Below are 16419 nucleotides of genomic sequence, written 5' to 3'. Positions count from 1 at the left end.
TGAGTACACAGCATTCTATCATCGTATCTCAGGGGCCCTTCTGCTACCTCTGGCTCCAAGTATTTCCCCTCTTATGCAGTTAGTAGGGGCCTAACATCTTTGGTGCACTCATGTTTTCACACAATCCCAGAGGACATCATGATCATTACTCATCATAAACTTTAAGCGATTTTGTTTACGGCTGAGCTTTAATCATCTTCACCTCAAATTTTTACTCACAGTTCCTTTGAATATATTTTTGTTACACTCCACTATCTTGTTCATACCTTGATTAAATGACTGATCTATTACATTTTCATTTTAAATATCATCTAGCAAATGGGAAGTTGCCTGGAGTTCAATGAAGGCCTCTGTGAAGGGTGAATCCCCTTGCAATATTGTAAGAAGAAACCCTTTTATGACAAGCTTGAGTCTTTCCTAAAGACACATAACATCCTGTGGATAAACATGTTAAATAACAAAACTTTTCTGCTTATTGTTCCTCTTTTTTTTGGATCTAATTTTTCTTAATGCCCAATATGTCAGTTAAATTCACATACTTACCTATTTTCATGGCAACTTTGTCAAGTGGCCAATTATTTTAGTTTCATAGCTGAAGAACTGGTATCCAGAGAGTCAGGTCCCTTGGCCCAGGCCTCCCACATGTGGGCTGACTTGGTAGCAGGCCCTGTGAGTTGACATCATGAACTCCTTTGCCCTTTCCTCTTCACAACACTGCCTGAAGTCCTATACGTGGCTTCTGAGAAGGAAGGACAACTTTCAGTGGAGCTGCAGTAACGCAGGGAGGGAGATGTTAATTCCAACTTCTTAATTGGACAGGTTCACATTGGAAGTCATGTTTGAATTGGTCTTTGAAGGGCATGCAAAATTTTAACTGAGAAATGGAGTGGAAGAGAATATGAGGTAGAAGGAACCGTATGCACTAAAGCAAGATGGCATGAAGTTGCCACCATACTTAGGAATTATGAAAATTGTGAGTGACATGCCGGGCTACAGGATGTGGATGAGGGAGGGAGATAAGAGGTGAGAAGTGATTTAGAACACATTAGGCTCGGACTAATAGTGATTGACCTTGTGAATATTTTTACTTTATTTAAAATTTGAAATGATTTTAATGATTCAGAAGAGTTACAAGAATAGCAGACAGAAAGCCTCCCTGACAAACCATATGAGATTAAGTTGCCAAAATGAAAGTTTTGCCCGTCACCCAGTAATATGTTTTGCAAAATAAAACAAGCAAACACAAAAACTTACAGATTTAATTCATGATCACACGTTGCATGTATTAGTCATGTCTCCTTTGCATCCTTCAGTCTGTAACAGTTCTTCAGTCTTTCCTTGACTTTTTTGACCTTGGTATTTTTGAAGATTACAGAACAGTTCTATAGCATGCCCCTCACTTTGGGTTTGTCTGATATTTCCTCGTGATTAGATATGGGTTATGTATCTGTGGAGCGGTGTCCAAGAGGCAAGGCTGAGTTGTTTTTGTACCATATCAGGTGGTTTGCAAATTCCATCATTCCCTTTCCTGTTCATGGTAATTTTGGGCACTTGATTAACGTGTTGTGTGCCAAGCCTCTCCACTGTGAAATTACTCTTTTTCCTTTTGTAATTAATACATATTTGTTCGGGAGTTACTTTGAGAATATGTAAATACTCAATTTCTCATCAATTTTCACCTACTAGATTTTAACATGCATTGATCTTTATGACATGAATTAGGTATTAATGTGATGTTTGCCAAATGGTGATGTTCTAATTTCATTATTTTTTCTATATTTACTAGTTGGCTTATCCTCTTTCTTTCTTTCTTTTTCTTTCTTTTTTCTTTCTTTCTTTTTTCTTTCTTCTTTCTTCTTTCTTCTTTCTTTTTCTTTTTTCTTTCTTTCTTTCTTTCTCCCTTTTTTTCTTTCTTTCTTCTCTTTCTCTCTTTCTTCATACAGTGTTATGAAGTCCTGGATCCCTATTCACTGTTATTATGATAATGTAGAACATTGGTAGGGGAAGGTGGGACAGAAAGGTAGGTGAGCCACCTTCTTCTGTGACTTCAGCAAGCTGACAGTCAACTGAGGACTGTAAGTTAAGACCTAACTGTTATAGGGTTAGCAAGGGAATTAAAGAGGTAACACCTGGCTAGAAAGCATAAGAAATGCTTCATGGAGAAAATTACATGATGTTATACTGCTCTGTAGCAAATTACCATGAACTTGGCCGCATAAAACAATACAAATTTATTATCTTACGGTTCTGTAGGTCAGGAGTCTGAAATGGGTTTCGCTTCAGTTTTGGAATATTAATAAGGAACTAATAGGTTAGGGACTTCGACACCATATTATGAAGGGTCTTTAAAAGCAATAATGAAGAATTTATAGTCAAAGCTATGATACAACTGTGTTTAGGGATGCTTTATTTGGCAATAGTAGGCCAGATTAGAAAGAAGGAGTGGGAAGACCATTAGGGATATTCAAGGTACATGGAAATGAGGGGCAGGGGCCTTATCCAGGGATATGAGAATGGGTTTAGGACAGTGTGTGAGACACTTTGGGATTGCTGCTTAATTTATTTAGAAAGTGTCCAAAAAGGATGCATGTATGAGCTCTTTTGTTCAGTTTTCTGTAGTCTTGAGCACTCTGTGAATTGATGGGCTAGGGAAATAAATTTAGTTCTTGACCTCGTAAGGCTCTCTTTTCTTGCAAATACCATTTCGTTTCACAGTAAGTGCATTTTACTATGATAGCAAAAAGGAACCCGAAACAGGAAAAAAAGTAAACTTGCATATTTTGCTAACTGGGGGAAAATTTTCTGTGGCCATTTGATACCACATGCAATTTTTTTTTTTTTTTTTTTTTTTTTTTTTTTTTTTTTTGAGACAGAGTTTCGCTCTTGTTACCCAGGCTAGAGTGCAATGGCGCGATCTCGGCTCACTGCAACCTCCGCCTCCTGGGTTCAGGCAATTCTCCTGCCTCAGCCTCCTGAGTAGCTGGGATTACAGGCACGCGCCACGATGCCCAACTAATTTTTTGTATTTTTAGTAGAGACAGCATTTCACCATGTTGACCAGGATGGTCTCGATCTCTTGACCTTGTGATCCACCCACCTCGGCCTCCCAAAGTGCTGGGATTACAGGCGTGAGCCACCGTGCCTGGCCCCAATATTTTTTATATTATTATGTTTGTGCCTCAGGTAGACATTCAGCTACCAGAAGTCTCACAAGACAACTTTACTGCAATTCCATCATATCATTGTCTTCTTTGTCTTTAACTTGATTACAAATCATGTCACCGTTTCCCCAAGGTACTTCACAGAGAGTGAATACCCTACACATTTCGTAGAAACATTGTAAAAAGATACTGTTCTCTTTCTCTGTAAAGAGTGCTCAGTCAGCCAAGTTCTACTCTTAAGAATCAGTTTATTTTACCTTTACAGTCTTACACATAATCACCAGTGAAGTGAAGCTGTGGACTTCACATAAGTCAAACTTCTTTAAAATAGAAGTTAAATACATTTTTATGTAAAATTGCAGGAAATTTATAAAATATGAAACATTATAATGAGTAAATTGAAAATATTAATCCCATTGCCAGATAGAGCTTACCATTATCATACTATTATATTTTTCCAATTATTTTATCTGTTCATTTGACTATATATAGGTAATTTAAAATTAAAGTTGTGATCTTATAGTTAATACTGCTTTTATAACCAGTTTTCTTTACTTGGAAATCTAATTTGAACATATTCTCTTTCTTTCAATAGTCTCTGAAAACATGGCTATGAATGACTGCGTACTTATCTTTTATGAGTACATCACAGTTTCATCAAGTTTTTCCTTTGTATTGACACTTTTTCTAGTTCTTATAAATAATCATGAGGAGGAAATTAAAAACAATTGTATATGTTTGTAATTTTTTTGTGACTGTTGTAAGTAGAATTACTAGATTACTGAGTATAGAAACAATTTTTAAGTATTTTATAAATATTTTCAGATTACCTTCCAAAACTTTTTTCTTTTGATAACAGTATTAGAAAATTCAGAAATAAAGAAAATAAAAGGAATAAAACTCTCTTAAGTGTAGGCACAATTTTCTGTGAACATTGTGTGAGCAAGAACTATGTATTTTTGGTTGGTTGGTTTGTTCTTTGAGACAGAGTCTCACTCTGTCACTCAGGCTGGAAGTGTAGTGGCATGATCTTGGCTCACTGCAACCTCTGCCTCCCGATTCAAGTGATTCTCCTGCCTCGTAATCCTGAGTAGCTGGGACTACAGGTGCATGCCACCATGCATGGTAATTTTTTTGTATTTTTAGTAGAGACAGTGTTTCACTGTGTTAGCCAGGATGGTCTCGATCTCCTGACCTCGTGATCCACCTGCTTTGACCTCTCAAAGTTCTGGGATTATAGACATGAGCCACTGAACCCAGCTAAGGACTATGTTTTGCTCACATTTTATTCACAACTTCTAGTTTATAAAATATGCAATAAATCATATTTATTTTATTAAAATATTCTAAATAAAATAATTCATAGATTGAATCAGTAATGTAACAATCTCCTGACAAAGAAAAGCCTGGACTCGAAGGCTTGACTAGTGAATTCTACCAAACATTTTAAGAACCAGTGCCACTCCCTCTCAAACTTTTCCAAAAAACAGAAAATGAGGGAACACTTTCTAAGTTATTTTATGAGACCAACATTATTACCATAATACCAAAACCAGATGAAGAAACAACAAACAAAACTGTAGACCAGTATTCTTCAGGAACATTGATGCAAAAATCTTCAATAAAATACTAGAAAACCCAAAAGCAATAGTATATAAAAAAGATTACATACACCATGACCAATTGGGATTTTTTACTGAAATGCAAGGATGGCTCAACATATGAAAATTGATAGGTGTAATATACCACAGTAACAAAATGTAGGGAAAAACCACATGCCATCTCAATTAATGCAGAAAAGCATTTGACAAGATTCAACACCTTTTAATGACAAAAACCTTCAACAAGGTAGAAACAGAAGGAAACTACCTCAACATAATAAAAGATATATATGAAAACTCACAGGGAATATCATAATGGTAAATTTCTGAAAGCTTTTCCTGTAAGATCAGGAACAAGGTAAAGATACCCACTTTCATCACTTTGTTTCAGCATAGATCTAGCCAGACTAATTTGATAAGAAAGTGAAATAAAAGGCATCCTAATGTAAAGGGAGAGATAAAATCATATCTGTTAGAAGCCAAAATGATTATATATGTAGAAAACCTAAGATTAAAAAAGAACCTGATAGAACTAATAAACCAATTCAACAAAATAGTAGAATACAAAATCAACACACAAAAATCAATTGCATTTCTTTACTCTAACAATAAACAACTAGAAAAGGAAATTAAGAAAATATGTCAATTTGCAGTAGCATCAAAAATAACAAAATACTTAGGAATTAACTTAACCAAGGAATTATACTTGTACACTGAAAAATATGCAACATTGCTGAGAGAACTTCAAGATGACACAAATGAGTGGAAAGGCATCTCATGTTCATGTATTAGAAGATGTGACATTGTTAAGATGTGCCATTACTAGACTTCAAACTATACAAGTCTACAGTAACCAAAACAGCATGGTACCAGTACAAAAACAGACACATAGACCAATGGAACAGAATAGAGAGCTCAGAAATAAAGCCACACAGTTACAACTATCTGATCTTTGACAAGTAGACAAAAACAAGCAATGGGGGGAAAGACTCCCTCTTCAATAAATGGCGCAGTGATAGATGGCTAGCCATATACAGAAGATTGAAGCTGGACCCCTTCACTATACCATGTACAAAAATCAACTCAAGATGGTTTAAACACTTGAAAGTAAAACCTACAACTATAAAAACCCTGGAAGATAGCCTATGAAATACCATTCTGGATATAGGCCCTGACAAAGATTTTATGACAGAGACACCAAAAGCAACTACAGCAAACCCAAAAATTGCCAAATGGGAGCTAACTAAACTAAAAAGCTTCTGCACAGTAAAAGAAATTATTAACAGAGTAAACAGACAACCTACAGAATGAGAGAAAATATTTGCAAATTGTGCATTGACAGAAGTCTAATATCCAGAATCTATAAGGAAGTTAAATTAACCAGCAAAAAACAATCCCAGTAAAAGAGTGGACAAAGGACATGGGAGGGCCAAACCTGGAGGTAGCTTATGACATCATTTCTACCCACGTGGGTTGGCCTGAACTCAGCCACAGGATTACATGTAGCTGCATAGGAGCCTAGGAAATGCAGCTCAGCCTTCTCTCCAAGAAGAAAAGGAAAACAATTTGAATCATTAGCCATCATCTTATACTGTACATAGTTTGCGGATTCTCATGATTGCATATCCACGTGCACATACATGCTCATATCCATGTGTTCATGAGCCAGTGTTCTTTTTTTGTCATTGTGCTGTAAAAATTGGATTATATTAGGTACATATTTTACATTTTTTTTAACCTTGCTCAACTGTGTCTTATGGCAAATTCCTTCCAACTAATTTGTATTGTTCTAATTCTTTCTTTATAATAACTGCATAATATTTCATAATGTGTTATATCAAAATTAACTCAATATTTTTGTGTTAAACATTCATTTAAAATTCCTTTATTGATACTCTGATGGCATTTAGAAAGAACACAGCTAAAAGTATGTGTTTATTTCTGCATTTTAAAACTGGAAATCAGGCATTTGAACTTGTTGACTGAGTGAACATTTATATTTAGAGAATAAAGCTATAATAATTGGTATTCTGGGAGGTAATGAAATGTACTTTGTAGAAATAATGCAGTTGGTTTCTTTAGATTCTCTAGAATCACCAATTTGCCAGACCTACTTAGAAGATATTCTAGATGCTTCATGAACACATAGAAATATTTAACTTAGCAAATTAATGTTTTGATACCCAATGACCACTTTACCTCATAATTTCCTTGCAAAGCTTAAATTACAATAGAAAAATTTACAGTCCAAATAAATCCTTCATTTAGGTGCAATCTTAACCATTAACTTTTTTTAGCCAAAGAAAACATTACTGTATTGTAAATACTATTGTGCTAGTTCCTATAGGTAGATTCTGTCAGCATAAGGAAGATAAGAGTTCAGAGGAGAATATAAATTATTAATTAGTAAATTGGACAGATATTAATTGAGCGCCTACCAAGTGTGAGGCATGGCTAGATGCTGAGGTTGTAACAAAGAACAATCAAGATAGAACATGTGAGGATTGCTAGGGCTGTGATAGAATATTACTCAGTGGAATATTATACAGTTAGTGAAACAGAAAAACAACCATACCTTTTTATTTTAAAATGTTAAGTATTGACACACAGAGGGAAATGGAACTCATTACACTGCCTTGAATGCCTGCCAAAACATTGGGTTAGATTAGAACTCGCAGGAGCTGTGGTATTGAAGACAGTTCTGCTGGGCGCTCAGCCAGTGCAACACGGATAGATTGTTTTCTGGTCATCTCACTAGACACAAAAGAAGAGTTTATTTCTTTACGTAGTGTATTCTGGATTTAGTACAGCTCAGCCATACTTTGAGCAAAACAATCAGTTATAAAACGAGCTCTTTGACAAGCTCGTGAGGTGCTGATATTCCATACTGTAGATCAAAGAGTTCTCTCTGTGCTTTAGAAACTAATTAATGATCAAATAACAAATCTGACATCCTGTTGTAAATATTGGGGAGTGTAACTTATGTTATTTTGCCAGAAAGATATTTTAACTTTAATTGTTATGAGCTGAATATAAGTCTAAGACTTCTGGTATCTAAGGTACCATAATGTGAGGTCATTTTCAACATGTTTTTTGAAACAATAAAGGGTGAATCTGAATTAGGCTTAGCTGTGATTGAAGTGTCTGATTTTCTTCAAGTCTTGTATTTCTTTAGTCGTATACTGAACAGCATGCCATTATCTAATACAGGACAATTAGTGACCACTTGGTCCTATGATTGTTTCCATAAAGAGCCCTTCTGTATGTCCAGAACCTACCGGCAGAATGGCAGCTTTCAGGTAGTGGTAACTTTCCTCAGTCTCTATCATTGGGAGGCCTGGGAATTTGGATGATTCACTGCCCTACCTTGTGAGAGATACCTGAAACTAATGAATAAGTGACTTCTGAGGGGCTTTCTTAGACAATTCAGGTCCTTAAAATGATGGTGAAAGCCAGCCAGGGCTGCATTGGTGCTAGTCTTATAATCCTCATTCTTCTCTTGATGCTTTCTCTTAGACTTCAGGCCCAGCAGCCTAGAGCACTCAGTAGACTTTGAAGTAGCTCTTTAGAAGTTTTTATTTCTACAGATTGCAAGTCACACAGGCTCTAGCTTTGACTTCATTGCTAGTTGTCTTGCCTTGTATGAGTCACTTAAAATGCTAGGTCTCACTTTCCTCATCAGTAGAATTGAGTTTGATGAGGTGTCTATCCAGCATGGGTGTTCATGCTGAACATTCTGTCTGCTGTGATAGAATCTTGGCAGATCCAATAGACAGATCGATCTGTCCATTTTGATAAACCTTTAGCAGATCTCTTTTATTGCTGGTTATTAATAGGACTGTTGGCCACTACTTAAAACTTGTTTGTCATACAGCCATGATTTTGTTTCCTGAATTGGCCACCAGTATAGTTATGGTTGTTCTGCTTCTCCAGGTCCTAAAGGACAGGTCACCCAGACTAGGATGTCAGAAACTTTTAAGGACTTGTGCTATTGATTCATGATCTCAATTATTTAGAAAGAATGTTCCACTGGAAGAAATAGGTTGCTGCTTAGGCTATTGTTCCTAGAGGGAAAATAATTAAGGGTGCCTTTTAAAACATTTCTGAAACCAGTATCACACTTTCTTACATGGCCTTCTAATACGGAACCAAAAGCTGAGGATGTTTGCATTGTATAGATGCCACAGATGGCTTTTTCTTGGCATCACCTAGTTTACAGTGCTGTTGGAACAGTAGCCAGTATTGATACACTAGCACCATTTTGTTCAAATGGTACTTCTGATGCCACCAGCACCAGTAGGTGAAGAAACTTGTATCAGAGTTCCTTTCAGAATTTTGAGGCTAGACTGATATCAATTTGGCTTAATCTCTGTCATTCTTGGCCACCACAATATGAAATGCAAATGTTTCAGGAAATATATTTGACTCATTCAACAAATATTTACCAAGTACTTACTGAATACCAACTGTATGTTGTGAGGAAATAGCAGTGAAGTGAACACATTCCTGTCATAAGACAGCCTCTGTTCTAATGGCGCAAGGGAAACAAGAAATATGCAAAAATATACACTGTGGTAGGTGGCAGTAAGTACTGTGGAGAAGAATAAGGCAAGTAATGGGGTTAGGAAGGACACATAGATTTGGGAGGGGCTCCTTATATAGAGAGAGTTCAGGGTGGGGACTGAGTGAGAGGTGACAGCTGAGTGGCATTTGAGATGAGGTGGCAAGTCTGGAGGATATCTGCGTATAACTCTCTAGGTAAAGGAACAACAGGTACAGGAACTTGAAGAGGGAGGATGTCTGCAGTGTTCTAGTTACAGCAGGGGAGTAGTGAATGGGAGATGAGGCCAGAGCAGTAGTGGGGTCAAGTTCTGTAGAGCCCTGTAGGTCATGGTAAGCATTTGCTTTTCCCCTGAGTAATGGAGGAAGCCATTGGAATGACACGGTACAGAATGTTTTCACTTGTATTTACCTTAGTTTGGCCCTTAAGCGTTTCCCTTTTTGCTTCCATATTTGCATCCCTCAGAGGGACTTTTTTATTGACTCTGAATGTGTTCCACTCCAGGTTCTGAAAATAATCTTCCTATCCCAGTTTATTTTTCTTTGTTCAAAATTTTATTTTAAAATAGAGGTGAGGTCTCGTTATGTTCCTAGGCTGGCCTCAAACTCAGTGGCTCAAGCGATCCTCCCACTGCAGCTTTCTGAGCAGCTGGGACTACAGGTGTGCACCACCATGGCAGTCTGATCCCAGCTTTTTCACACACGGCTTCCTCCATTGTTCCTTTTGAGGCCACCACTTCCCTGCAGCCTGTAAAGGAGATGGCTTATTCTGTCACATCCCAAGTAGTTCTCTTCTTCTTCTAAAACAGTTCTCAGCTGTTTGGAAAAACCCTTCTTCCTGATGGCTCAGGCTGCTCTGCTCTACCACATCTCACCCCTAATTTTGCCACCATCTAGATGATTTTTAGTTATTCTTCATCATTAACTAAAGATATTTGTCACCCAGATCTACCTTTTTACCGGAAGAATTGCTAGCATGGTGAGGAAATCCAGGGCTGTGTGGCAGACACCCTAGCTTAGTAATTCCAATTTCTGGGATACTTTTTCCATGCTTTGGTTCAGCTACCCATGCGCACAGCCACAGCTTGAACCTCAGTTTTCTTCAAAGAATGAGGTCCAAGCTGTGGCTGTGAGTATGGATGACTGAACCAAAACATGCAAGTTTTAAACTCAAAATGGCATGGAATGGGGTGGGCCATGAATAAATAATTTAAGTAGTGTAGTCCAGTCTCCAGTCCAACTGTCTATATTCCCGCCTTCTCGCTGCCGCAGTTCTATGCCGTGGCCTCCAGGGGGAGCTCGGCCTCTCAGTCCCGCAACCTGAAAGGGGCTGCCTTGGACCACGGATGCGCTGGGTTTTCAATCTTAGCAGGTCTAAATGATAAGCAGGAGGGTGATGGAGCCACTTCTCATTGTTCAGATCCCATTTCTTCCGCTTTCTAACTGCACAGCACTTGGCAGGCTGCTCAGGTTTCAAGCTCTAACCTACAAAACGAGGATAAAAAGTGTACCTCACAGGGAATAGATGAGGAATAACTGACTTAACGTGAGTACAGTGCTTACCAAAATGAAGCCTGTTAGCGGTGGATTTTCTTTTCCTTTTCTTCTTCTTTTTTTTCTTTTTTCTTTTTTTGAGGCGGAGTGTCGCTCTGTTGCCCAGGCTGGAGTGCAGAGGCGCGATTTCAGCTCACTGCAACCTCCACCTCCTGGGTTCAAGCAATTCTCCTGCCTCAGCCTCCTGAGTAGCTTGGTCTACTACAGGTGCCCGCCACCATGCCTGGCTAATATTTCATATTTTTAGTAAAGACGGGGTTTCGCTGTGTTAGCCAGGATAGTCTCGATCTCCTGACCTCGTGATCCACCCACCTGAGCCTCCCAAAGTGCTGGGATTACAGGCGTGAGCCACTGCGCCCAGCCTAGAGGTGAGTTTTCATTGAGAGGAGTGAAGAGGTTAAAAGCTATCCTTGTTCCATGGGATGGTCTCCTGTATTCCATTCTTGTCTCAAGTGGGAATCTAAATCTTTGAAAAGCTTCTGCCCTGATGTTGCTGCACAGCTGTGTGCATGGAACAGCCCCTCCCACTCCCCCACAGCCCTACGTCTTGCTTCCCAAGGTCTACAAGGACTCGGGTGGGGCTGGAGGAAGAAAGTGGAAGGAGGTGGCTTTTGCAAGTCTCCCTGGGCCATATGACATTCTTCTCTCCTTGGGTTCATTGAACAGGGAATATACAGGTAATACAATGTTTTCCCTTTTTTGCATGTACATACTTATTTCTGAGAGTGGCATAGAGGCAATTGTTGCTTAAGAAGCGTCTAAAACGGTCATAGCCTTTTTCACTTGTTTATTACAAAAAGGGGAAGAAGGATAGTGCCTCTCACAGTAGCATGCTGAGTTTCTTTACCAGGCTGGGACAGGACGGGTGCTGCCTCTCTCACATCCAGTCCTTAGTCCCCTGCACTCAGGTTTCCTTTCACTACATCCAACCCCATGGTCCAGTCAGGTGCCTGGGTGAGGAAGCCCAGCATGGAAGGGACTGGGTGTGGGCATGGTTCAAAATCCACACAGAAATGTGGAGATCCAAAATGTAATGAATGGATTTGGATGAATTTAAAAAATATCAGCTATAAAAGTAAATGCAGAGTTGGGTGTGGTATCATGTGCCTGTAGTCCCAGCTACTCAGAAGTCTGAGGTGGGAGAACCCTGTGAGCCCCGGAGTTCGAGGCTGCGGTTCTCTATGTGTGAATGTATAGCCACTTCATTCCAGTCTGGGCAAACTAGCGAAGCCCCATCTCTTGAAAAAGAAAAAGTAAATGCAACTGCAGAAATACTTACTGAAACATGAGATATATAGCATAGCTCATAAAGGAAAGGACAGAAAGCGAAGGAAACCTCAAGAAAGCTTTAAAAAATTCAGCTTAAAACATGTTTACAGATATTAGATGAAAAAAACTAGTGATGAAAACAAATGTAAATTAATTTAATTTTAAAGTCTATTTAGAAAGTGTTTAAAATAGATATGTTGGAGCAAAATAATATAAAAGTAAAAACGATGGGCAAACTATTATCAGCAAACACAAACAGAAAATAACAGGGTGACAATATAATTTTTAGTAAAAATAATTTGAGACAAAATACATAAATGCATCCAAAAGAGAAAGGGAAGTTTTCTCTATACTAATAATAAATAGAAACATTCGTGACAAACATTTTATATACAGAATGACGTAACATCAACATATGAAGCAAAGTACTCCATGATCTAGCAGTTTTACTCCTGGATGCATTCCAACATAAATGTATATTTCTTATCATTAAAAAGAATATAGTAGAATGTACATAGCAGCATGTTTAATAATAGCTCCCAAATAGAAACCACCCAAAAGACCACAGTCAGTAGAATAGATACATTGTGAAATATTCACATAATGGAATATTATACAACGATGAACATGAATGTTTTGAAGGCAATAATCTGCATGACCCTCACATTCAGAATGCTGAGCAGAAGATGCTCAACACAAAGGATCACATGCTGTGTGATTCCATGTATGTAAAGGGAAAAACAGAAGAAAACAAATCTCTGTGGTTGGAAGCCAGGGTAGGGATTTCTCTTTGAGGAGGCTGGTGTTGGGCCTAGAAGGGAGGATGATGGGAGGGGTCCTGGGGCTCTGGAAATGTTCTGGTTTAGATCTGGGTCTGGTTATATGCAGGTATGCTAGTTTTTTGAAAAATGTTCAGTCTGTTCACTCAATTTGTGTACTTTAAATATATTTTAGTAAAAAGTATAAAAATAAAGGAAAATGATCAGAAATATGGGAGAATTTTAAAAAATAGAGACTTAGCTTATTGCTTCAGACTTTCTGCTTAAAGAACAGATCTTTGAATAATATAGCTAGATTGTATTACTGCAAATGGTACCACATTTTAAAAAATATATGTGTGTATACATGTATACTCTATTTGTTGCCTCTATTTTATACTAAAAAGAAATCCTGAAGTCTCCAAAGCAGGAATTGTATATATCATGTGACATTCTGGAACTACAATGTGGTAAACTAGGTATTAGTACTACTATTTTAAACAAATATGAAAATTACTTGGAATATGTCAAATAAATATTTAAGGATTAAATTAAGGCAACACAGATTACAAATGTAATTGGTTTTTAGAAAGTAAAAAGTGAGAAGAATGCATATTTTTTTAAAAAACTGTCCAGCTGTCTAAACGTGAATTTAGTGGCAACAGTTGCAGGTTCATTGTCTGTTATTTTTTTTAAATGAAAATAAATTATGTTTATAATTCAATTTGACAAAACAAGTATAAAATAAACCTAAGAGAGGTAGGAGGGAGGAAGTAATAAGAGTAAAAGCAGTGAACAAAATAATTAGGAAAGAAAAAAGAAAAAAAAATAGAGCTGATAATAAATCTAAATACTTATTGCCTGGAAAGATAAAGAAAACTATACAATATAGACCTCTAGCAAATTTAATTAGGAATGAAAGAACACAAACATAAAGAGAAACAAGAAGGAATTTTAGGGAGTTGGGGAGAGATAGCATGGGGAGAAATGCCACATATAGGTGAAGGGGAGGAAGGCAGCAAATCACACTGCCACGTATGCACCTATGCAACAATCTTGCATGTTCTTCACATGTACCTCAAAACCTAAAATGCAATAAAAAAATAGTTATTTATATCATGTTTAATATATATTTTTAATTGCAGTTGTAGGAAATTGTAATTACAAAGATTTAATAATGAGACTAAAACTCTAATAGATATAGAATGATTAGAGAAATTTGAAAGATTTTCAGTCTTTTTTTCCAATTTATGGTTTGAGACTTTTGTTGGAGCTTGGGAGTCAGTAACCTGGGTGTCACCTGGTTCTGTGGAGTACTCATGTGACCTTTGACCTTGAGCAACCCACTTAACCTTGTTGAGTGAATGAGAGTACCAGTGAGTAAGTGCTTGAATGCAGGCATGCCTTAGCCTTCTCAGAGGTTATGGTGAACTGAATTAATATATGTGAAGTTCTTAGCATCAGGCCTGTTAAATGGTGAGTATTCAATTAACATTAGGTGTTACATCATCCAATGTTTTGTAGAATATGGGAATCAGAACATCTATGAGTAATCTCTTGATATTTATATATATATTTTTAGGTTATCCCGATCCAGAAAATTTTTCCTGGACAGAATACCTGGAAGCTACTCAAACCAATGCGGTTCCTGCCAAAGTTTTCAAAATGGTAAGTTATATGTGGGTATGTACTCTCACCTTTAAATGTTTGTATTGAGTCGTGCCTTCATTTGGCAGTTTAAATTATTCCAGTTTTTTCCTTCTAAATTCAAGTAGTAGTTTTGTAACCAGTATGCTTTTCTTTTAGTTAAAAATACAAAGTAGGTGACTCATTGCTGTTGTTCTAATATACAAACGTAGATGACTTCCTTCCTTGAAAAATGGAATATCAGAGGATCAATTGAAAGCTCTTCATCAACTGCTGATGATCCATTCCTTACATTTTTGTTTCCATTGTCTGCTCAGTGGGAACTCTGAATTTTTACTCTCTCAGGGACTACTTGAATGTCTGTGATGCCATAACAAAATAGTTGAAATGCATAGCCTTTGTGTGAATAATTTTATATGTTTTGAGGTAAACCCTTCTTTTAGCACTTGATACAATACTAATTTTTAAAGTTCAAATTTGTACTTACATATTTATTGCAGGATTGAACTAAGTATAAATTAATTTCTAAAATGAAGTGCATAGGTAGTACAGTTAAAGATATTCATATCCTAAACCAGTGGTTTTCAAACTCTATTCCCTTTCAGTTCTCTGTGTGTTTGAGACTGAAAGGTACATATTTTAAATTATTATGCTATTATGTCAGTTTCAAGTTGTTTCCCAACTTGTCTTTAATCAGAATTTTATATATTGGGTTTCTACATATGATTTCATTTGCTGAAAGTTTTCTAGAGATCAAGAGGGATTTGAAACAAAATGATGTTTCATTTTTTGAAAATTGATTATAACTGACTGCATTTGAGGTAAGATGTCCATATAATAAAATCAGGAAGGTAGAAGTTCTGGAGCACTAAGAAGGGCTTTAAGAAGAGCGAAGATTCAGTAAGCAAAAATGCTTACTGTGCTTTACTTTTCCAAAAGGAAAATGACCAGAAAATAAAATTCTGAAAAGTAGCTAAGAAGGCAACTTTCAGGCTCTGTTCTGGGTTATTGTGGATTCAGCTCAGGTATGTATCTTAGGCATCTATGATACTAAACCTTTGTTGTTCAGGACAGTGACCTCGGGGAGAACAGAAAGATTCTCAGGGATCAAAGACCTAATTATAGTCCATATACTCCATTTGGTAGATGTAATAATGCATCTTACAAAGAAAATGTGTTTCTATAAAAGCTGGTGAGAAACATTCCAGATAGTGCAGAAAGATTTGACTGTTTATTACTGACGTATTAGTAGGGTTTTATTTTCCTTTTGCCATTTCTAGACTTGAAAAATTCGAAACATTTTTGTTTCTAATAAAACCAATTGAACACTTTCATGTGTAATAGCTTTCGAAGTGAAACTTTTTTCCAACCTATAGAAACTGTCAGAGTTGCCTTTGACTTTGATTTTTCAAAGTTGAATTTCCTTAGTTTCCATGATTTGGTAAGTCCAGTGTCTTTTTTCTTACTCCGTGATGATGACTCCCTGCGTGTCTGTGGTTATGGACTCTTGGTTCCTAGCATTGTAAGACTTGAAAGAAACCTTAACACAGATCACCTGTCTCATGTTACAGATGAAATGACAAAAGCATAGGTTATGGCTTTAAAGTACATCATAATATGATTTTAAAACAGTTTAACAGCTGAAATTACACAGCTTTTATCTAAGCGTATTTTGGATTTGTAAAGGATCATGTTTATCCTTTCTGAGTATTTATTAGATAATTTTGCCTTCTGGGCTATACACTTTGAAACTGGGCAATTGAGAATAGTCAATAATTGATGAAATTATAAGGTCAGTATTAGAAAGAATAAAAAAAATCTAAACTAACATAGGAACTGTAATAAGATGATTTTTGAACTTCAGTGTAA

At 36.9% G+C, this 16419-nt stretch overlaps 1 protein-coding gene across 10 annotated transcripts in view; it reads left to right on the top strand.

The window, feature by feature from the left end:
- Nucleotides 1-16419, top strand: part of L3MBTL4 (L3MBTL histone methyl-lysine binding protein 4) — a 461651-nt gene that overhangs the window by 180087 nt on the left and 265145 nt on the right. For all 10 annotated transcript variants that reach the window (XR_010343647.1, XM_064379410.1, XM_064379409.1 and 7 more), the window contains one exon: nt 14486-14571. Coding sequence is in view for 9 of the 10 variants with exons in the window: in XM_064379410.1 (XP_064235480.1) it covers nt 14486-14571 (86 nt within the window). In the remaining variant the exon portion in view is untranslated. The remainder of the gene's footprint in view (nt 1-14485; nt 14572-16419) is intronic.

The sequence above is a fragment of the Aotus nancymaae genome, unplaced genomic scaffold, assembly GCF_030222135.1.
Source record: "Aotus nancymaae isolate 86718 unplaced genomic scaffold, 86718_ANA_hifiasm-v0.15.2.pri h1tg000020l, whole genome shotgun sequence".
Lineage (NCBI taxonomy): Eukaryota > Metazoa > Chordata > Mammalia > Primates > Aotidae > Aotus > Aotus nancymaae.
This window is presented reverse-complemented; position numbering and strand designations above follow the sequence as displayed.